The 24276-nt window shown below is 35.8% G+C and overlaps 1 protein-coding gene and 1 pseudogene across 1 annotated transcript; one reads left to right on the top strand and one right to left on the bottom strand.

Moving 5' to 3' along the window:
• The first annotated feature begins 11893 nt into the window (after window positions 1-11893).
• On the top strand, window positions 11894-13273 carry LOC149027237 (uncharacterized). Its single transcript, XM_089139229.1, has one exon. It carries the CDS (start codon window positions 11894-11896, stop codon window positions 13271-13273), a length of 1380 nt encoding a protein of 459 aa, XP_088995355.1.
• A 1811-nt stretch (window positions 13274-15084) lies between these two features.
• On the bottom strand, window positions 15085-17353 carry LOC149027236 (cation/H(+) antiporter 20 pseudogene; annotated as a pseudogene).
• Between the last annotated feature and the right edge of the window lie 6923 nt (window positions 17354-24276).

The raw sequence follows: 24276 nt of genomic DNA, 5'->3' as shown, positions 1-24276 counted from the left end.
CATTATATATTCTTTTTGGGATTTTTTTACATGTAATTTCTAAAAACTAGCTAGATTATTTTGGTGTGAATATTTAGTATCTAAAATTATAGAAACACGTTATCCTCATAAAGGAAAATGGTAGAAAGTGTAAGGGATTATTATCCCCTCAAATTTGGTAATACTTATAAATCAATATGTGAACTTCTTTTTTAACCATATAAGCTGAGATAATAAACCAATTAATACTTCATATCATGTAAACTTAAAATATCTAATTTAAATTCAAGACCTTTCACAATTAAATTTTTTTTTTAAAGAAAAATAATTGGTGTTGAATTAAATTATAATGCCAAGTGATGAGCTTTTGACATTATTTAAAAAGCAAATTGCACTAGTACTCTAACTAGAGGCCTTAAAGCACTTACACCTCATTTTATGTTCAGAAAACATTGACATTGTAAAATTGGATTTTCATTAGACACATTAGTCCAATTTATCACTAAAAACCATTAAATCATTGTTTGTTTTATTTCAATTCCAACCATTATCAAAATATGAAGAAGTAAAAACAGTTATTTAACATTTTTCAGTGACAAATTGGACTAATATATAATTAATGAAAATCCAATTTTTGAGTATCTCTGTTTTTCAAATATAAAGTAAGGTATCAGTGCTTTAAAACTTTCATTTTAGGGTGCCAATGCTATTTCCTCTTATCAAACTATGTATCATTCCAATTTATTGCATAAATTATGTTTTTGAGATTTTGTGTACTTGACAATAAGCATTCGGTGCTCGTACTGGTTCGAACTGGGATCATAAAATAATATTGTAAATAGTTTATAATTGACACTTACACCAAATTTATGTCCAACCAATCATATATTTTCCTCTCTCTTGATATTCCAAAATCACTCCGGTAGATTCTATGTTGAGTGTCCATTTCACTAAAAGATAATGGCGTGCATATTGGATCACACCATTGGAGGGTTGCTCGGTAATGACCGACATCTCTTAGTGAAGAGGTCACGGGTTCGACTCTCCCTATAGCATATATAATAATCCACTCCCATTAATATAAAACTACAAATTTTACCAAAAAAAAAGAAAAGGAAAAAACATCGCATATCCCATCTCTACTGTGGTCTACCTTTGGCATCCAATTCCAGATCATACTGTACTCAGCCAGGCCAACTCTCTATGGATGGTGAATAATCTGCTACCATGTTTACCTCACACTCACAATGAGATATTTTCCAGTCAATTCCCTCTAAGTAGAACTGGGAAGAAGTCAGTGAGAACTGAGTCCAGTTCAGCTTTAGTCCAGTTCCTGGTGTTGCCATTGAGATTACTCTAAGAGATGAGAATTCAGGAAGCAGAGGAGGTGCTTCAAAGAACCCACATTTTCATCACATTCAAATTTATTTGAGATATCTTCTACCTTGTGTTTTCTTTTTCTTTCACCATCAACTGATGGGATAAAAGGAAGGACTTCCTCTTCAAATTTGGATTGCGAGTCTTAATCTGGTAGAAACAGGTCTATTTTTACTCTCTAGTAAGAAATTTGTGTGTGCTACGGCATGATCGACAGAGGGTATCCAAAAATACATAGATCATATGATTAAGGATTGGAATTTGACCATTGTATCTTACAAGCAATGAGCAAGATCTGTCTAAGGAAAAAGAGTCAGCAGTGCTGTTTAACTCTCATTGATGCATGGGTAAAGAAGAATGAAGCTATTCATCCCCCCAACAACAGAAAAGAAGAATGATATTCAATATGATCTCAAATTAACTATCCAGAAACATTTCCTTCCACAGAAGCTTCTTTACTAGCTGATTCTTCCATTTGATCATTGAACCCTTCAAACAATCTTTATGAAATATTAAAAAATCACCTGAAGCTTAACAGCACTGCTAAAACCATAGTAAGGAATTAATATACTTCCAAAGACCACCACATATGCCATATGTTACCAAATTACTATGTTTTTCCAACCACTCGAACAGAGCTGTTTAAATTGTTGATTCACACTGTCTTGACACCTATTTGCAATTAGGTTTTAGCGAGGAATCACCAACTGTGTCACGTTTTTTTCCACGTATTTTGAACATTTTGCAATTTAACAATAGGTTTCAATTACCATCACCAAGAAATTTTAGAAGTGAAGATAACATATGTAAGTAATGCAAGCTTCAGATTGAATGATGATTTAACCATGACAGTACTCATAAGCAAACATTCAATTGGATGAGGACTTGAAAGCATTACAACAATAATACGCTAGATATAAAAGATATGTAAGTGAGTTTGCCCATGACTGATGAATTCTTAAATGAACTCCATACTATAAGTTAATCCTCTGGGCTGTTAAACCAGTTGAAGACATTAATGCCTAATGGTTCTTAGAATGGAAAATAATTGTGAATGCTTTCAAAATAGAGTAAAGCATTTCATTAAGCATAGTTTTATGTCTGTATTCAAGGCAAGGAAGTATGGCTTTTTTTTTTTTTTTTTTTTTTTTTAATCACTAGTCAAGAGTCATTAGTCCTTTAAGTCCAATCTAAGATCGGTCAGAATTATACCTATAGCAAGCATCATAAAATGTAGAGAACACATGATTTAAGATATGACATAGATTTAGCTGATTACAATGAAGAAGGGAAACATTATAATATAACAAAACTAGGTAACTTTTACCTCCATAAGAACCAACATTCCTTGGGGAACCTGCAATCCCAACTAAAACTGTTAGCACTACATTCAACATACCTGCATGTTCAACAATACTGAATGGTTGGAGAAGCTACAGTAGTAGATATACTTACATATTTTCTCATTGTTTCTTTTAGTTCTTCCTGAAATGAAGCTTCGGCTGATCAGCAACTCTTCTCAACTGAAATTTAAAGATTAAATTTCCTTGATTCCCTCTTTTTCTCCAATATTTCTCCACCAAGTAAAAGCCATTGTAGACATAAGATGAAACTATCATTCCCCGAATGATAACCCTTACAAAGTTTTTTTCATCAAAGCTGTTCTTAAGTGCAAGGTTTCCTCCCTTGAGCTTTTGATCTTTGGGTTGTTTATCTTTTCCCCTGGGCTTACTGCCCTGGCCACTATAAATCAAGACATCAGGATCAGATAGGTCATTTTCATAACCCCCAGATGCAACAACACTTGTTGCAATAATTTTTCCACTCCTGTTCAAGTAATCTATGCCAGACTCTAACGGGCGATGGAGGCCAACAATCAAGAGCTCCACCCTATACTGAAACTTATCACCAACAGTAACCCCTGGGATGGAACCCAAGATTGCTATGCCAGGTTTAGACCACATATGTATTTTCTTCAGCTGCTCATATGCTAGCAAATCAATCCGATGGGTTGGATTTCCATGCTCTTTCAATTTCTTTCCCTCTTCCTTCAAAATATTCCTAAACAGATTGAGAGCCTTGATGGCTCTGTCATGCGAAACAACTGCTTTGCAGCCAGTAGTTACATTTTCATCTTCTTTACAATGCCCTGCATCAACATAATTCTTATAACCGCCAAAAAGTTGACCTGGATCAAAGTAAGCTACCTTCCCTTTAGGAGGCACTTTCTTCTCTGCAGCTAATCCTCCTGAATTCTCTGTTTTATGTTTCTTTTCAATTGGAGCAGGTAAAGAATTTCTCACATCCATGAGTTTACGTTTCTTTTCATATATTCCAGTTGGACCACTTGAGTTATATTTGGCCACCTGTATCCCTTCCTTGAAGGAGCAGTTTGAAGCACCCATCAGAGAGTGCCTGCAGGCATATCCATCCTGAACCTTCTCTCTGGCAGTATTGACTCCGTTCCTGTCAGAAGGCCTTGGTTCAGATATGGTCCTTCCATAGGCAAGACTATTGCCTTTTTCAGCTGAAACCAGTTTCAGGGGATTTTGCTTGTCTATACTACGTTCTGCATCTCTTCCACAACCTGGAGGAAATCCTCTGGTAGCTGAGATTTCTCTCCAGGGGAAATTTTTAGCCGACCTCTTGGAAGAAACAGATTTAAGGTCATCGTCTGCGCTAATATGTTGAGCACTAGGTTCAAAACCTGGAGGAAATGCTTCGGCGGCTGAGATTCCTCTCGAGGAGCAATAATTAGTTGAACTCTTGTCTAAAGCCATTGACCGTTCTGAGGAGACTAGAGCAGAGGAACCTCCTAGTAACTGCAATACCAATCCACCCCTGGTTTGGTGTTGAGTAAATGTGAACATGTCAACCAACTCAATCTGATCAAGGTAAATGATTTACAACTACAATAGAAGGACTGATGGAGAATAATACATGCAGAGAGTGTGAAACACAGATTCAACATTTCAACAAAACATCACATGAGAAGGCATAAATGAATTAATCTGCAAACTAAAGATAATAAAACAAAATAAAAATAAATCAAAACAGAGAGAACTGCAAAAGTAACTGCAAAGATGTAATAAATCCATTAATCTGTAAAAACAAGAAGGTGCTTGGCTGCAAATTTCAGGATCCTTATACCTGGCAACGAGTTGACTTGAATCCAAGTAAGAGACCTTTCCTTTGGGAGGCACTTTCTTCTCTGTAGTTAATCCTCCTGAACTCTCTGTTATATATTTATTTTCAATTGGAACAGATATAGAATTTCCCCAATCCATGAGTTTATGCTTCTTTACATCTATTCCAGTTGTACCACTTGAGTTATATTTGGCCACCTGTATCACTTGTTTGCAGGAGCGGTTCAAAGCACCCTTCAGAGAGTCCCTGCAGGCATATCCATCGTGAACCTTCTCTCCAGCACTGATGACTCCGTTACTGTCTGAAGGCCTTGGTTCAGACATGGTTTTTCCATAGCCAAGACTATTGCCTTTTTCGGCTGAAACCAATTTCAGGTGGTTTTGTGAGCTAACACGTTCGGCATTTCTTCCACAACCTGCAGGAAATCCTCTGGTGGCTGAGATTTCTCTCCAGGGAAAAATTTTCGAACTCTTGGAAGAAACAGATTTAAGGTCGTCGTCTGCGCTAATATGTTCAGCACTTGGTTCAAAACCTGGAGGAAATGCTTCGGCGGCCGAGATTCCTTTCGAGGGGCAGTAATTAGGGAAACTCTCATCTGGAGCCATTGAAGGTTCTGAGGAGACTAGAGCGGCGGAACCTCCTAGTGATTGCAGTACCAATCCGCTCCTGGTTTGGCGTTCAATAGTTATGGACATGTCAAGTAACTCAATCTGATCAAAGATAAATGATTCACAGCTAGTATAGAATGACTAATTGAGAACAGTGCTCATGCAGAGAGTGTGAAAACACAAATTCAACATTTCCACAAAACATCACATCTGAACGACTAGTATAGAATGACTAATTGAGAACAGTGCTCATGCAGAGAGTGTGAAAACACAAATTCAACATTTCCACAAAACATCTCATCTCAACTTGTAAATCAATTAATCTGCTAACTAAACAAAACAAAACAAAAGAAATCAAAACAGAAAATTGAATCCGGAGAAAAACAAGAAGATGCAAAGGTAACTGTAAAGATGTAATAGATCAATTAGTCTGCAACTAAAGATATCTGTTCAACACTTCAACAGTTGGTCACGAAGCAACCTCAGCATCAGATAAGCGTGAAAACGAAATCAATAAATCCAGAAAACATGACATTAGAACTCATTGTTGAAGTTGATACTCAAGAATCAGTGCAATCCGAAACAAAATCAGAAAAAGAAATCCTAAAGAAGTAGAAATCCAAGTAATCTGCAACTAAATAAACACTAAAATGATCTTCTGATCAGAACTCACCTGCTTGGCAACCAAAGAAACTGAAATGCAATTCTCCAGTGAGAATTTGGAAGAACTATAACGTCGTTTTAGCTGTGAAATATAGAAATGCAAATGCATTTCCGTAACTTCTCGCCTCTCATTAATAACTCGGAAGTGAATACCTTTCTTTAATGCAGAAGACCGTCCAACTGCCAAAAAAGGCAACATTTCTACAGAGAGCACGAGAAAAACTTCATCAGGGGTATTCCTGCTACTTCCTGGAAACCGATGAAAACAGTTTTTTTGGGTACGAATGAAAAAAGAATTACTTAATTTTTCTTTTAATTCTTTTCTTTTTTTGGATATTAATATTCCTTTTTTTTTTTTCTACTTTTTTTCGTGTAGAATCAGGATATTATTAAAAAAAAAAAATTTTGGGGTAGAAAATCAGGATATTATTCAATGTTAACCTTTCTGATTGGGGGCAAACTTGAAGGCTGCTCGTTTAACGCGCTGCAACTGCTGCCGGTGGTCGAAATCGAATCTCGGTCTATCTCGCAAGTGGTTGAAAGTGAGACGAATGTAGGAGATTTCGACGTTGGCAACAGTCCTACGCATTAATGAAGTTGAATCCATTCGGCTTCCACTTTTGGTCGTCAACCCTGTATAGACTAGTAATCAATATTTAGATGCCACGTGGAAGTATCATTTCCTTCTAGTTACCAACTTCCACCCAATGCGACATAAACACATAATATAATATCGTACCTTTGTTTTTTTGTAAACTAATGTATTTATGTACCAAAAACCGTGAAGTGTAATATTCAATATTATCCTTCCAGATTCGGGGTAGACTTGAAAGCTGCACATTTAATGCACGACAACTACTACCAATAGTCGAGATCGATCTCGGTCTATCTTGCATGTAATTGAAAGCGAGACGAAGGCAGCACAGTGTTGCGCATTAATGAAGTTGAACCCGTTATGATTATACTTTTGGTCCTCTACCCTGTAACGACTAATAACCAATATTTACATGCAACGTGGAAGTATCATTCCCTTTTAGTTACCAACTTCCACCCAATGCGACATAAACACCTTTTTTTTTTGTTGGTAAAATAATGTAATTATGTACCAAAAACAACGAAATGTAATTAAAAAATTTCTTTTAATTATTTTATTTTCTTGGATATTAACATTCTATTTTTTCTATAATCAAGTATTGATATTCAATGTTATCATTTCAAATTCGGGGTAGACTTGAATGATGCGCAACAACTACTGCCAATGGTCAAGTTCGAATCTCAATCCGTCTCGTAGGTAGTTGAAAGTGAGACAAACGGCCGAGATCGAAATCTCGACTGTTAGCATCACAGTGTTGCTCATTAATGAAGTTGAATCCATTCATACTCCACTTTTGGTCCTCAACCCTATATAAACTAGTAATCAATATTTACGTGCCACGTTGAAGTGTCATTTCATTTTAAACTAAGTCCCAACCAACGTGACATAAACGCATAATATAATATAGTACCTTTGTTTTTTGTAAAATAATGTAATTATGTACCAAAAATTATGAAATGTAATATTTAGTGTTACCCTTTCAGATTCAGGAGCAGACTTGAAAACTGCACATTTAATGCATAGCAACTGCTTCTAATAGTCGGGATCGAATCTCGGTCCATCTCACAGATAGTTGAAAGCGAGACAAATGCAGCATAGTGATACGCATTAATGAAGTTGAATACATTATGATTCTACTTTTGATCGTCAACCATGTAACATACCAATAATCAATATTTACATGCCACGCAGAAGTATCATTTCCTTTTAGTTACCAATTTTCACCCAACACAACCTAAACACATAATGTAATATTGTATTTTTTTTTTTGTAAAATAATTTAATTATGTACAAAAACCAATAAATGAAATTATACTTTTGAAAAGTTGTCCACACCGCCTGAATTATTTATCCCTTAAAAATAACACAACCTCTTAAATTATTTAATTTATCAATTATTTTTTTATAAAATAAAAATATATCACAGACATCTTTTGTTCTTAGAAACACATAGTTTCGGTGTAGACAAAAATGACCTTGACAAAAGAAAACCTACACTCGATTCATTCATTTCACTTTGGATTGTAATATACTAATATATCAGACCTTAAATTACTTTAATTTTTTTTAGTCAAAAATCAACATTTTTTCGGTCAAGAAGTCAAAATCAACATTATTCAAAAGAGGAATGGAGAGAAAAAATTGACCTCTAAAAATGGTTCCAATAATAGAAGGTGGCTATGCTTGTGATATTAACTTGTAATAAAATATCTTTCATGTCTTAAGTAATTTGATAGATAAAAAGTAACTGTGATATTGACTTGTAACAAACTCAGGAATAAAGTTGAATCTATTATTTCCAAGAATCATACACAACTGTGTAATACTATTTTTCATCCTACCACTATTTTGAACGTGGGATTTATTTTATTTATTTTTTGGGTAAGAAATGGGAAGGATGGAATAGTAGAAAAATCTCAAATATAAATATTTTTAGAAGCTCGTATGGTTAAACAATTTATTATTTAGGAAACTTCTTCAAACTGCAATGCATATATAGTAGTTAGATTGTTACAAACTTTTCCTAGCCACTGTTGAAAGTAGCTAAGTCTTTTCTTTGGTCATATTGCACATTGAAGCAAGACTTTTATAGTACAAATTTTATGGAAATATATATACTTAGCTTCACATGTGATTTTATTTTTTCAATCTATGTTTTTCTTAAAGCCTGTGTTTTCTATACGAGTTTTGGTATTTAATTAATTATTTTTTAATAAAAAGGAAAATTAATTTCAGTATAAAAGTTGTAACATTGCCGTGTAAGAAACCCTCTACCTATTTCTTCTAAAGCTTTTTTAAATATTATATTATTATTATTAGAGCAAATTGTATTGACAATTCAAAATGGAGGCCTTAAAACATGACACCCCACTTTATGTTTAAAAAACACAAGATCCCAGAATTAAATTTTTATTGAATATATTTGTCAAATTTATCGATAAAGACAATTAAATCACTATTTATTTTCAAAAATATCCATATAATAAACCGTGTCTGATAGGTTTTCAATGACAAATTGGACGAATATATCCAATGAAAGTCCAATTTTGGGGTTTGTGTGCTTTTTAAGTTATAAAGTGGGATGTCAATACTTTAAGACCTCCATTTTGAGTTGCCAGTGCAATTTGTTCTTATTATTATTTATTTATTTATTTTGTGTCATTATCAAATTTTCATTGAATTGGTGTGGATGGAATTTTTTGTTTGTAAACCTAATCTACACAAATATGTTCAAGGGTCTAAGTTTCTCATGTCTAAGTTTAGAATAATATAAGTTTGGGTGTGATTTCTTCTTCAAGAATTCCTCCATCTAGAGGACGAGCGTCACAAAGCCTTTGAGCTCCAGTTGCTTCGATTGCTGCCTCCATTTTGGTAACCATGGCTTTTTGAAGTGTTTTCAACAAACGGCACCAAATGATGCGTCCCGAATCTATATAGCCTTTAGATCTTTGAGGATGAACCTGCAAAACAATGTTAGACCTGGCCCGGCTGTTGGGGTCGGGATACAACCTTCGAAGACTAAGTCAGTTAAGGAACTGATCACAGAACTCTGGCCAGTTGTAGAGTAAATAATGAACGTAAATGTAAAGTAAACGATTCAAATACCTCGTATACGAGTAGGTCACTGGTTTATATAGATTTCACTTGTGATTCCCGTTTGTTGGATGAGTCTGTGATCTTCACTGGTGGTCATCCGATTGTTGTGAAAAAGTACAACGCAAGTGTACGCTGTCGTAACAAGTAATATAATGATAAAAGATGATCCCTCGAAGACTATAGAGTAAGTATCAAATTAATTATACCAATTTTATTTGAACAAATAATAAGGAAGATAATTATTCTAGACTATATTGCAAATTGAAAGTTAAATTGAGATTATTAATTGCTAAAGACCTAGGGGTCAGATTTCACCATAACTAAGCATTCCCACCCTTTTCTCCCTCTTTATAGTTTGAAAAATATTTTCCAATTGATAGTCGAGATTCCTTCCCTATCTACTAGTCTCTCTCGAGTACTAAGATCAATTGTTAACCCACTATATTTCTATGTGGGTTACAACAACTGAGAAATCATTAAATTATATGGATTCCCATTTAACAACTACACAAACCATGTAAGTATATCTCTATCCTACATGTAATTCATGGCTTTTACTTCAATGAACTAAACACATAAATCCCCTCTCAGTTCATTATGATTAACAAATCAGTTGATTAGTGGCCAATTAATCAAAAGCATGAAGAATAGAAGTAAAAACTCAATCAAAGGAAACAATATTCAAAATTATATTGATGAAGTCAAGAGTGGGAATTCAAAGGTAGGATACATCTGATCCCTAGAAAAACTAAATTAGTTCATACTTGAAATTAAAAACATTACAGAAGAGTTCAAGAACATTGAAAGAAGATGAAGAAAAACTTATTCCCAAGCTTTAGATCTCCAAAGCCATCCAACGTCTTCTGGTTCAACCTCCACGTTCTTCCAAAGATCCCAAAAACGTCCTCCTCCTCTTCCTTGGCTTTGCTATCCTTTTATAGATTAATTAAACTCAGAGTTTGAATCAAACTCAGAGTTCTTATCTGACTTAACCAATGAGTGTTTTGATGTATAAATCGGACTAACTTAAAGATCTCCAATGCATAATCCCACCGTTGGATTTGAAGACCAAGACGTCTTGAAGCTCTCCTCCAAAAATCGGCTCGATCGGACACCATATGACCATCCGATGAAGATCTTGATCAAAACTGGACAGAGACACTCAAAAACGGGATTCTTCTATCTTTCTTATTTGAATTGGATTCTTCTTCCTCTTTTCCTTTCTTTGATCAAATCCTAAATAGGAAATAAAACATAGAAGCATGCAAGGACTCATTCTCTCTATGTTTTTGACTTGAGATAGGACTCTTGCAATAATACCCAGATTTGATTGATAATTTCCTACACGTAAAAGTAATAAATCTTGATTAAAATTTATTAGGAAATATATAAAATCATCAAAAGTATATAAATTAAAAAAAGGGTGCAGCATATTCATTTTCATATTATATTAGGGTAAATTGATATAAGACAATTGTAAATACATGAAAATATAGTAAATTAATCATATAAAATAATATGCATGAAATCAACTTATCACCAATCGTAGGGTTTTACCCTTGATACTCGGTAAGGCATGTAGTTACCAATCTTGGCATGATCCCCTCTCCGCCTCAATGGCAGTTACCTCTTTTAGCTCAATCGCGTATCCCATAAGGTTCGGGATCACGCTCAAGGCTTGCAACCGTCAAGTGGCTCTTTCACTTACGATCGTTAGAACTAGGTCAAGATTGGTCCGAATCATGGTCTGATCAAGCCTTAAGGCTCGAACCCAGTTGGATCGGGTTCGATATAATTCTCCCATAACACCATTAATGTCCAAACACACATGTGAGTGTGGATGGCTAGGATTAAAAATATTTTTTTCTTTGAATTAAGGAGCTTGTATTAAGAAAGTAACTAATAGTCAAATAAGTCAACAATAATTTGTGTATATTTGTTTGGCCCAAATTTGTAATTATATGAATTGGTTAATAAAATGTACCATGTAGCCAATGACTCATTTTGTAAATAAATTAAAAAAAAGAGAAAGTTTTATTCTAAATAAGTGAATTACGAAACTGCCCCGTGTTTCTAATCGGTGGGTGTGCAAATGGCCAAAGATGATGATACGACCATACGGGTAGTTTCGTAATTGTGACAGGGCAAACAAAAATCCATCGGCGTGTAATTCGGATCTAGAACTGTGAATTGTGAATTGTGATACGGGTATGTATGTATGTATGTATTAGATGCCTAATCGGAAACGAAATCCAAAAATCCCTAAAAAGTTTCTCAGTTTCCGTTCCGAATTAGGAATCTGTATCATTATAAATTGCAGGCAAGGGGGAATTGTATTGTGTTGTGTTGTGGAGGAGGTTCTGATTTCTGAATCCAGCTCCGCTCGTAGTAGTTAGTGCTGCTGCTGCCCTCAATTCAATACAATTCAATGGCTTCCTTCGTCGACGACAATTGCAGCAGCAACCCCATCAGCAGCAGCCATGATGCGGCGGCGCTACTTTGCCGCCTTCCAGAGGATCTCCTGATTCTGATAGTAAACAAATTAGATTGCATAAGTTTTCATCGCTTCAGTGCAGCGTGCCGGTTCTGGCATTCGGTTGCCGCTGCTGCCAAGAAAATACAAATACAGATACGGCATGAGAATCAACTCTTCCGTAAACTACATCAATTCCCATGGCTGATGCTTTCCTTCGATGAGAAATTATCGACTGTTACTCATCGTCATCGAGGGTTTTACAGGCGGGGACTCGAAGAATATATTAGGTTAGGAATGCCTGCAATGCCTGATACTATATGTTGTGGGTCTAACCTGGGATGGTTGATAATGTTCTGTTGGGCTACAGGATTCGTGTTTCTTTTCAATCCATTTACTGGGGTTCGTATTGAACTTCCACATAAATCTACTTTTCCTCCTCCCAGCAGGAGATTAAGAAGGCTATATCCTGACTACAGCAAGGAGACTTACATTAAGAAGGCTATGTTGTTGTCTCTTCCTAATCCTGCTGCTGCTGCTAACTCTTCTAATTCTAGTTCCAATGTTGATGGAAACTACAACAACAATAACAATATTGTGGATGATTGTGTGGTCTTAGTTTTTTATTGGAGAAATCTCCTTGCATTTTGTAGACCAGGGGATAAGGCGTGGACTGCATTGACAAAAAAGGCAGACCATGTGCCGGATGATTATGATATATATGAAGATTTTATTGTTTATGATGGAAAACTGTATGGCATTACGTCTTGCTGTGATCTTGTACTAGTGGAATTAGGTCCTGATAAGCCAAAAGAAACAAGTTGCCACGTTGCTGCTCTTCCTGATCAACAAATGGCTCGGGAGGGTTGGGTGGAAAAGTATCTCTATTTGGTGGAATGTCATGGGGAGTTGCTAATGGTTATAAGATTGGTTGAGATGGTTAGACGTGGTGGATGGGTCGATGAGGTACCTAGTGTTTCCCAAAATACTCTTATACCTAGTGTTTCCCAAAATACTCTTATGTTGGAGATATTCAAGTTAGATACACAACATCTACGTTGGGTTAAGGTAGAGGACTTGGGTGATCAAATATTATTTGTTGGCACAAATACTAGCTTCTCCCTCTCATCACTTCACTGCCCTAGATTTGATGGATTTGAAGGAAAAGGAAACTGCGTACATTTCATGGATGCACACTTAAATTCCGATATTTTCACAGAAGGAGGCTCAAATTACAATCAAGAAATAGGCAGCTTCAGCTTAGAAGACAATTTTATTTACAGAATTCATTCAATCATATCTCTGCCCATTTGGTTTGCTCCAATTTCTTGGTAGAAGGTGATCAATTTATGTTGAAGAGGGCTATGTCTTCATTGTTTTCTACTTTTTTATGCTTACATATTATTGTAAAACAGGTTCCTTTTATTCTTATCCTACTAATGCATACCTTGTCAATTGGTTTACAAATTTTCAGTGTTCATCTTGGAAAGGCTCAGGCTCTCTCTTCCTTGTTCTTGTTTTCTCCTTTTATTTAATGCTTGTATTTTATTTATGAATTAATTATTTTGAAATTCATAGATTAATTATTGTTTAGTATGATGGTTTTCTTTTCATTTTTTTTTCTTCATTTTTTTCTCATATATAGAGTATGTATAAATTTTTTCTATATATATATAAATAAAATCTTCTTATCAAATCAACTTTATATCACAATAATATCAATATAACTTTATTCCACAATTGCAAATTTGTAACTTTATCCAACTAATTTATATAATGATACTCAAATTTATAGTTATTTTTTTTTATTTTAATTAAATTTCAAGTTATAATTCATAATAAAAAGAATAGGGTAGAAGCACTTAATATATATATTGAAATACTTACATTTTGTAATTGAAGAATTTAGAAAATCATTCAAATAATTAAAACTAAATAGTATAAATAATTTAATTCATATTGTTATGACATTAGAAATAAAAATTTACCTGAGATTTTCTTCTTATAGGTTAGCAGTATTTCAATTTCCTCCAATATGTCAATCATAAACTTCAAAAAAAGATAAATTGAAAATCATTGTTTTGAATATAACTAAATACATAGAATAACTAAATACAATAACCGCAAACATTTTGATTATTAATGTGATTTTTGTATGATTATTTATTATCTTCAATCATGCAAAAGTTTTTTATTTTTTTATTTTTTTTATTAAAGACAATTCAAAACATTTCACAAAAATGATGGATACCCCAAAAAGATATCAACTTGACAAAGACAACCAAAATGTCTCTTAAACTTTCACAATGGTACACTCCTGTTAGCAAATTTCGTAAAGTCATCCTTAGATAATCTCATAATTCATACATTATTATTAATCTCTTGTTACTTTATAATGTTGCCTCCAAAAATATTGAATCCTTAATTTCATTGATTTATTTTTAATTATTCATTTTATATTATAAGATATAGAACAATACAACTAAGGTATATTTGTCATTTATTTTAATTAATCAATGTTTCTAATAAAAAAAAGGATGTCATTGTCAATTTGGTATAGTTTTTGGGTATTATAATTTTTGCCAATTATCTTGGAGTGTCCCTAAAGTTTTTCCAATAAATATCATGCATAGTGTGTGAATAAAGTAGTTCAAAATTACCAAGAAACAACAAAAAACAAATGATATACACTTAAAACGTCTCCACATGATTAGCATCTAATCCTCATGCTTCGATTCCAACAACCAATAGGAATGTGGATATCCACCTAATGCTGTAGAGTTTGACGTTTGGCTTCTATTTATATTATAGATCTAGTTGGCTTGGCTGGAGCATAACTGGATAGTTTTGGACATGGACATGGAACTTAGTTTCGGCGAAATATCGCCGAAATTCGCTGGTTTCGCTGGATATCCGCCGAAATTCGCTGGTTTCGCTGGATATCCGCCGAAATTCGCTGGTTTCGTTGAATATCCACCTAATGCTGTAGAGTTTGACGTTTGGCTTCTATTTATATTATAGATCTAGTTGGCTTGGCTGGAGCATAACTGGATAATTTTGGACATGGAACTTAGTTTCGGCGAATTTCGGCAACATATGTCGCCGAAATTCGCTGGGCGAAACGAGATATGCATAAACCCTAAACCCTAAACCCGAGATATCGGCGATATCTTGGCGATTTCTCTCCGAACTGGCAAGATATCGCCTGAAACCAGAAATTCAGTCGATCAAAACTTCCATTATTACCGGTAATCTCAGATCTGCAATCACAGATAAAATAAAACCCTCCTAACGATCTAAGCTTCCATTATTATCCACGAATCCACCATCAAACCCCTAACGATCACCGATAAGGGAAGAAAAAGAGAAGAAATTTTGAAAAAGAAGCCCTACGAAGATCGCCCTCGGTCTGCAACTGTGTTCTGCAGATTGATAAAACCAGAAACCACCAAACGAGGGAAGAAAAAGGGAAGAAAAACTGAAGAAGAAGAAGCCCTACGAAGATCGCCCCCTGGTCTCCAACTGTGTTCTGCACTTCTACTGATGAAATCGGAAACCACCAACCCTTCGTAATGCTTTTGTTTTGTATATTTGTTACTTTTGAATTCCATTTCAAGTCCATTAAAGTATGTGTTACTGTGTTAATGTCAAACCGACTCACACACGTCAATAGCTAGCTTTGTTTTGTAATTTAATTTATTATATTTGATTTGCTATTCAAGTCCATTAAATGCATTTCACATGATGGGTGTCAGTGTCATACGTAAACCAGTAAATGCTTTTAAATTTTGTTTTTTTCACTTCACACTTACCCATGTTGCAGGTTTCCTAAATTACACTTTTTCTATTTCACGCATCCCAGAATTGTTGTGTTTTCCAAATATCGGCGAAATCTTAGCAAGATTTCGATTCCATGGTTTTGGACTACTCAACGTTGCGATTATTTCATTCAAAAGTAGAGCATTTGAGTGCAATTCGACTCTCATAATTAATACCAACCTTTAATTTATATTTGGTCAAAAATTAATTTTTGATCATTCTTATATTCTAGAATTCTTATTCTTTTTTTTTTTTTTTACAATGTAGTGGTAGACTTAAACAAGAGAAACCAACTAAATATTATATTGCAACAAGAGTTCTCAGGTATGACAGAAAACTATATAAGTAAACATAAACAATTTTTCACAAAAAAAAACTAAACATAAACAATTATTTTATTTGAAAATTTAGTTCTTTTATTTTTTTATTTTTTTTGGTTGCCAACCCCGGTTTGGGGTTCTTTTATTGGGTAACCATAAATCTGTCTATCTACTTAATTAATTAATTATAAATATATTTATTATTTAAATTTTTTATTTTTAAAAGAATAAGGATAACGATACCACCCTTACACGGTTTGTTAATAGATAAAATCAATGGAGGCATGTAATGCTTAATTATGGAGACTATCAAGAAAACCATTTCAAAATAAAAAAGAGGATCACGATTCTATCCGGCCTCGGAATTCATGCCACTTATTACGCTTCGTATTGTTGAGATTTCATCATATTTTATCTAATCAATAATAACCGTTGATTTTGAACATGTGTTCCGATTGATCCATTTAAGCGAAATAAACCTACATGATGTCAAAGACTCAAATGCATGTGAGTCAAACGGGAAGTTAACCCCAAAAAAAATGCACGGAACAAATTTATTAATTGCTCATGGTTTATTGAGTTCTCCAAAAGTTGAAGTCAATAATCTTTTATATTATTATATTTATAAAAAAAAAAAAAACCACACTCTTTTTTTTTTCTTTTTTTTTTTTATTAATCCCAACCTCATTCATTGATTTTTTTTCTTTTATTATTTTTTTTTTTTTATTACCTCCCCCACCACCCCGAGGGGGGCGCTAAGGCGCCCCCCCCTTTTTTCCCTCCGTTCCTTGCCATCGTGGGGCCCCCCACTACTTCTTAGTTCTTCCACAATGTTTGCATTAGCCACCTTCTCTGCATACGTTGCCATCCCTTCCCATCTGCTTCGGAACTCCGCCAACGCTGCCTCGTCCAACTCCTTCTCCCTCTCCCAATCCATGATGGCGGTGGAGAAGCTGTAATTTTCCTCATAACACTTTTTCTGCGACGAACGCAACATGATTACAGTAGACACCGCCCCTTGCTCTTCCACGAAACGTACAACAGTGACCTTCACCTCTGGATGCTCTGCCATCCTTCCTCCCAGCCCTAAGGCTTCACGGTCGTTGGGCCCGCCGAAGAAAACGACACAGACGCCCTTTGTGACGGTTGCACTGGCCTCTCCTGGAGTAATCCGCTTGGATCCAGTGTGGCGACTCACCATCATAGCTACAGAGCAGGGAGAGTTCTTGAGGATTCTTTGGTTCACCAACCTCCAGCTATGACCCATGTCACCCATTTTTCCCGACCAATATCCAGAACCTTCTCCCCTGTTGTGCTTGTGGAGTGGCAGAATAATCATGCTCACCTATTTCTCCTCTGCAACTTGGCAGACATCCTCATGCATGGTGTGCATTGCTGCAATGGCCGTCATGGTCCTAACCTTGACTCGGCCGAGTTGACCATAAGCCTCGAAGGCCACAATGACGCTATCATGGGATTCTCCACAGTGGAGGTGATCGATGAAAGGAAGGCCATTACTGCGCACACGTTGGGCCAGGATGATGGATGAGGTTTGCTCAGTGAGCTCCACACCCCCCCCCCCACGATTAACCCCCCCCCCCCCCCCCCCCCCCCCCAGCTCCACTAGAGACCTCATCATTTGGCTCCCTTTCCATACCAAAACTTTCTCCACCTCATAAGCCTAGAACCTTCTTAGATCCCACAATCCTAAGCTCCCCTGGCCCGTATGTTTTGGTTAATTAAAAGGCTACATTCCCCGTCACTCCCTCATTCTTTGGAGAGCCCTTAATCATGCCTTTCCCACTCAATCATTCATTGTTGACCGCTACATCCCCGCGAACCCCAATTACTCATCTGTTGGACCAGTTTGGAGAACCTTAAGCACCTTGTCTTTTCTTGCCCCTTCTCTAAATCTATATAGGAAAAAACCTTAGCTTCCATTTGGTGATCCTACGGGTTTTTTCGAGATTGGTATTTGAATTCTATGAAACTTTTCAGGTACTTCCATTTGCGATCAGTAGTGTGTTGTGTCTTGTTCTCTTGTCTCCTTTTCGTTTAATATAATTATTTATAAATCAAAAAAAAAAAAAAAAGTTCCAATTATTATATACTTGATAGATCATGGTGAAGGCTGTTGTGGTTATGTGTAGTAGGCACCATCCACTATACCTATGGAGGAGATGGTTATGAAAATTATAAAAATTTATTTTGTGAAACAGTGATGGCAAACGTATTTTTTTAGATTAGTTACCAAATGATTATGGTAACTAATTTTTAAAAAGAAAATAAAAATCATGTCATACACGGCCTTAAATGAGCAACATGAAAAAAACTCTTCTAAATCGTTTTGTGGGCTTGGCCTTATTTTGTGTGTTTTATTTAAATTAGGGGTGTAAACGAATCAGATTCGGATCGGATAGTGGTAATACCATATCCGCATCCTATTATATTCGGACGAATTCAAATAATATCTTGTGGGTTTTTGGACGAATTTCTTTCGATTCGGATGATAATCGGATAGTTATTTTCTTAAGTAGATTCTCCTAAATGAACATGAATATATATTGAATACACATTTTCAACAACCTGTTTACATCTTTACCCTAATATTTGTGAGGGCTAGGTTCGAAATTTATGAATTTAACAACTTTCGTAGTTATTTTAGTAGAACATATAGAAAAGTACTCATATTTCACAGGTAAAAAACTTATAAAAATAAGAGTAATAAATCTAAATAAGTAACTTAATTGGATAATTTTATTAGACGGATAATACTCGGTAAGAAAGGGGTATACAATACCGCATCCTATTAATAATTAGACGGATTCGGATACTCCTAAACGGATGCAAATTCGAAAGCGGATTTCGAATCCAGACAGATATTATATATATATACATAAGGAGGGTCTCTGACCACCCTAGCTAGACCCCACTAAATGCGGAAGCCATATATATATCATATTTTATCTTGCTTTGGAGATGCATTATACTGAAGGTTTAATCCAGAATGGAGGTGCGAGCTCTCGCCCCAAACAAATGGCATTGAGAATTTGATTCAGCTTCAATAATTGTTGTTTGAGCTGGATGAGGACTAAGATGAGAATGTTTTTTGGAATGATATGGCACCTCTACAAACCAAAAAGAGGCAACAAATAAGCATCTCCACTGTCCCTCCCTAAGGTGATCGAGCACAATGTGAGCAGACTACCAACTCCAAGAAGCTCAACAAAGTCACTTGACAATGCACAAGGCCTAACAATTTCTCATAGAAATGGATTCCCATATAACCGATTAGCCACTACAGCTGACTCTTCCTTGTTCAAGCCACACACGCGCTCGCTCGCTCATGGCTTTGGAATTTCACTTCTCCAGAAAAGCATGCAACATGTTGACTACTTGACTTTTAACAGAAAATCCTATTGGAGATGGAGAAACAAACCATGGAAAAGGTGAAGTTCTTCAAACAATGGTGATCAGTTTCACATATGTAGCAAATTTCATGATTACATACCAATGTAATTGCTATATATCCTCCATTATTGCTGGTTAATGGTAATAACTGCACTTATACTGTCTACTACGTTTTTATCATTCACTCACTTTTTTCTCATAAAATTTCACCTAGCCTAACAAAAAGGATCTTCAATCTTTTAGTTTTTTCTTTTTCCTTTTATTGATAATATTAATTTTTTGTATCTTAAACTTGGTGCTTGTAAACATAGGGGGGAAAAACACACCATTATGAATTTAAAACTAGCAGTCGTAGTATTCTTCTGCTCCCATTAAGATCCAAGCTTGGACTCTTAACACTTGTCAATTAATATAATCGGTGACTAGGCAATAGTTAGTTATTAGTTACCTTAGAAAAGAAAAACGCATACAAATGAAAATTTAATCAATTACAATAATCAAAGTTAAGACTAAGGCTCTTTTTGGTATCAATTCTCATTCTTTATTATGCCTATTTAAAATAAATAAGTACAAGAATTCATTATTAGTCAAGAATGAAAAATGGTTTGGTGAATTTTATCGAAAATAAATTATGAAATGAAAAATAAGTTTGGTGTTAAGATAAAAAAAATTGTTAAAAAAGGATAGTAAACAAGTGAGAAAAGAAGGAAAAAGTATGATTGTTATAAAAGAATTTGTATTGACTATTTTACCCTCATCTTCCTTATAAAACTTTAAGTAAACTTACACAAATGAAAATAATGAAATTCTCATTATAATCCATAATGGACAAAAAGTTCATTATGGATTTTAGAGGTTTTTCTATTATTTTAAATAAAAATAAAATTAAGAATAGATGCCAAACAATTTAAAATAATGAAAATTTCTCATAATTGACAATGATAATTGATACCAAAAAGAGCCTAAAGCTCAAACCCTACTAAGGCAGCTAAAAATAATTGTTCCTATGCCTTCCAACCCTTCATGGGTCTGGAGGAAAATCCTCTTGCTCCATCCCTATGACATCTCCGCCATCTCTATCTCCATCTCTATTGGCTCCTTAGCTCCTCCACTTCCTTTTGGCTTGACCCATGGCATCCGATGGGCATTCTCTTTAACCACTTCGGTCCCTGCACTGTCTATGACACCCGTATCCTATCCCCAAATCCACCCCTTTGTCGGCATTCGTCTCAAACAGATCCTAGATTCCTACCCCTTGCCCATTCTCACACAGGTTTGGAAATTTCTTCCCACTCTTTCTAGCTCCTCTTGCGACCTCACCATCTGGCTCCCTGCTTCCCCCACCAAATCCTTCTCCACCTCATCATCGGCTTGGAACCTCCTCAGATCCCACAACCCCAAATCCCCTTGCCCCCCAATTGGTTTGGTTCAAGGGCTACATTCCCCACCACTCCCTTACCCTTTGAAAAGCCCTAAACCATGCCCTCCCCACCCAATCTTTCCTTTCTGACCGCCACATCCGTGTTAACCCATATTGCATCATTTGTTGGTCCAGTGTGAAAAACCTTGAGCACATTTTCTTTTCTTGCCCTTTCTCCACATCCATCTAAGGAAAAACCCTTACCCTTACCTCCATATGGCTGGCCCTGTTCGACGCGTTCCTTTGGGTTTGGTCGATATTGGTTTTGGATTTTGAGGAACTTTTCATGTTCTTCCATCTCCGATCGGGGATTGGTAAGTTAGTGTTTTGAGCCTTGGTCCATCACCTTTGGAGGGAGCGCAATCTTCGAAGATGGACTTCCAAATCCCGCTAGATAGGATTTGGAATGCCATCTATTTTGATTTTCTTCTAGACTGGTAGCTTTCCCCATCCCCTATTGATGATACCCAAAGAAGAGGCAACTAAACAAGACAAGTATAATAATTTAGACCCAGTAGTAAAATTTCAGTACCACAGTGTGGCCATGAGCTAGAATCCAACAACTAACATCTGATCCCTCAAACAACTAACCAAAACAAATTACATTCCCCTTACGGTTCAACAATTCAAAAACCAAAAGAAGGAATTTTAATGAAAGGATGGAAGAAGAAAACCAACGTTCATGTTACACACCTGATCGAATCTCCACCGACAAGTACTCGAACCTGCCCACAAGTAGGACCTCCATTCCCTTCTCTATTTTCCCTTCCACGTACGGCTCCTCCGAAACATGATTTCGTGGAAACAACTCGGCCAAAATCAGCTCTAGCTACCACTGATAGCACAAAAGATGATCCCAAGTTCCTTCCCCGAAATGTTATACATCAAGTCCCTTCAAACATACACGATCTCCAAAGAAAACACTGGATTATCAGAAAGGGTATCCTAAATCCCGGTCTATCATCCATGTCAGTCGAAACCTAGGATAAGACCTAATCTAAATTTGAAGCAAGAAACACTTTCATACATTACATGCATGCTGTGAAATTTTATAATTTCTCTAGGAGTTACACAAATTCGCAATCAACGACGCCCAGCTCAAGATCCGAAGAAAATTAAGAAAGGACCTCCATAGCAACGAATCTTCACTTAAAAGATCGAAAATTTCCCACACAAATCGAACGCCAGGCGATCAAATTCGCAATGCTTTTTCTGTGAACTTCTTGTGTGTATATATAACACGATTAGATACAGAGCAGCAGCAGCAGCTGAAGAATGAGACGCCGACGGCAGTTGAGACTTGAGACTTGAAATGGAGAAAGACAAGGGAAGGGAAGGTAAAAAGGATTTCCCTTTAAAAACAATTACAGCCAGCCTTTGAATTATTCAATTTATTAATCAAAACCCTTACAGGAAAAAATATGTCAATTTTCTATCCCGGTTGATTGCGAATGCGTCCATGCGGCTACGCCGCTACAGTCCACTCCTTTTGAAAGACGTTAGCTCTTCAACTTTGATCCCTTCGCTTGAATAAATAATTTTTCTTTAAAAATAAATAATAAATAAAAAATATAAAAAAAAAACATTACCCATTTTTCTTTTTGGCCAATTCGACATTGCCAGATTGCCTATCCTTTGATAATCACAATTTTTTTGGGCCGTTAGAAAATTAAGATAGATGTTGAAGAAAGTAAGTTAAGTTTTTAAGAAAAAATAAGAATACCTTTGAATCAATATTTATATGCTTATATTAATTTACTACAAATAATGCGTGACTGTGATATATACTATCAAGGAAGATCAAACCCTTACCTCTTTAGTGAGAGGTATTGATCATTGCCAACTGAACTGACTTTGATGGTTATGATCACGGGTTGACATCCTCTGCGGCCTGCATAGGAGCGGCCACCCAGCGGCCGCTCCGGATGTGGGCCGCGTGTCACAAACTTTAATCAAAATCGTTCAATTTTCATACAATGGTTCTTGTTGAACCACTAATAATAAACGCGGTTTGGATGGAATGAACAACATGATTAAACCGAACTGGTTTTTTATACTCACTTTTAATAATTAAACAAAGAAAACTGACAACCTAAGTCGGTCCAACTCCTCTGCATCGTCTTCAATATTGACTTGAAAACTTGAATCGATCCAACTTTTCTGCATTTTCTTCCATTTCAAACCTAGTCTAATATTTGAGCTTGGATTACATAGTTGATTTCATCGACATGTCATGCATCCCGATCATTAGTTCTAAAACATAAATATTTTCTCATTGTTCGGATGAATGAATCAAAATCTGGAAAAGCATATGGAGAAGCAGATGGGATGCATGACTGGATTCTTCCAGCTCTTTGATCGTCACCAGATTCTTTCGAAAAAACGCCTTTATGCTACCAAACGTCTTCCTCCATCTCTGGTTAAAATTTCTTAAGTATTTTCTCATTATTAGATGAATGAATCAAAATTTGGAAAAGAAGGATCAAAATTTGGAAAAGAAGGCCTAATGAAACAAAATCTAGAAAAGCAGATGGAGAACCAGATGGGATGCATGACTGGATTTTTCCAGCTCTTTGACCATCACCAGATTCAATTCGAAAAATGCCTTTATGCTACCAAACGCCTTCCTCCATCTCCGATTAAATTTATTTCTTCCTTATCCTAGTTAATCCACCTCTATTGGATCTATTGGAATGAAAATCATGAGGTGCGATCGGCTAACATGCTTCCTTCCTTTGAAGACTTTAGGTGGTTGATTCCACACCCAGTTTGATATATCAATCGGATCTCTAGTTTAATCTGGAGAGCTGCAACAGCAGCTACCATAGCCGTGTAACTCGCTAGAATGTGCTGTAACACGCCCTAAAATCCTCTCGTCGTTGCCAGAACAGTCAGTTTCGGAGGAGAGTCCAGCAAGGTCGCCACTTTCGCTTCCGATTTTCGATTTAGGTTTTCAGATTGAGATAGAAGGCAATCGATTTAGGTTTTCAGGGTTTATTTGTTTTGTTTTAGTTAAAAAAAAAACTAGTTCGGTTTAACCATGTTGTTCATTCCATCCAAACCGCGTTTATTATTAGTGGTTCAACAGGAAACATTGTACAAAATTTGAACGATTCTGATTAAAGTTTGTGACACGCGGCCCACATCCGGAGCGGCCGCTGGGTGGCCGCTCCTATGCGGGCCGCAGAGGATGTCAACCCTATGATCACCTCATACTTGCATTCCTCTATTGCCTACAATAACTCCTTTTTTTTCATCTTTTATTTTTTTACATGATTTCCATTATTTCGTAATTCTTTCCTGTACTTTTTCATAAGCTATGGCCTATGGGATAATATTATAAATAAATAAATAAAATCTAATTAAAC

The sequence above is a fragment of the Hakea prostrata genome, chromosome 1 (genome assembly GCF_041222555.1).
Source record: "Hakea prostrata isolate BN-2017 chromosome 1, UWA_Hpros_2, whole genome shotgun sequence".
In the NCBI taxonomy this organism is placed as follows: domain Eukaryota; kingdom Viridiplantae; phylum Streptophyta; class Magnoliopsida; order Proteales; family Proteaceae; genus Hakea; species Hakea prostrata.
This window is presented reverse-complemented; position numbering and strand designations above follow the sequence as displayed.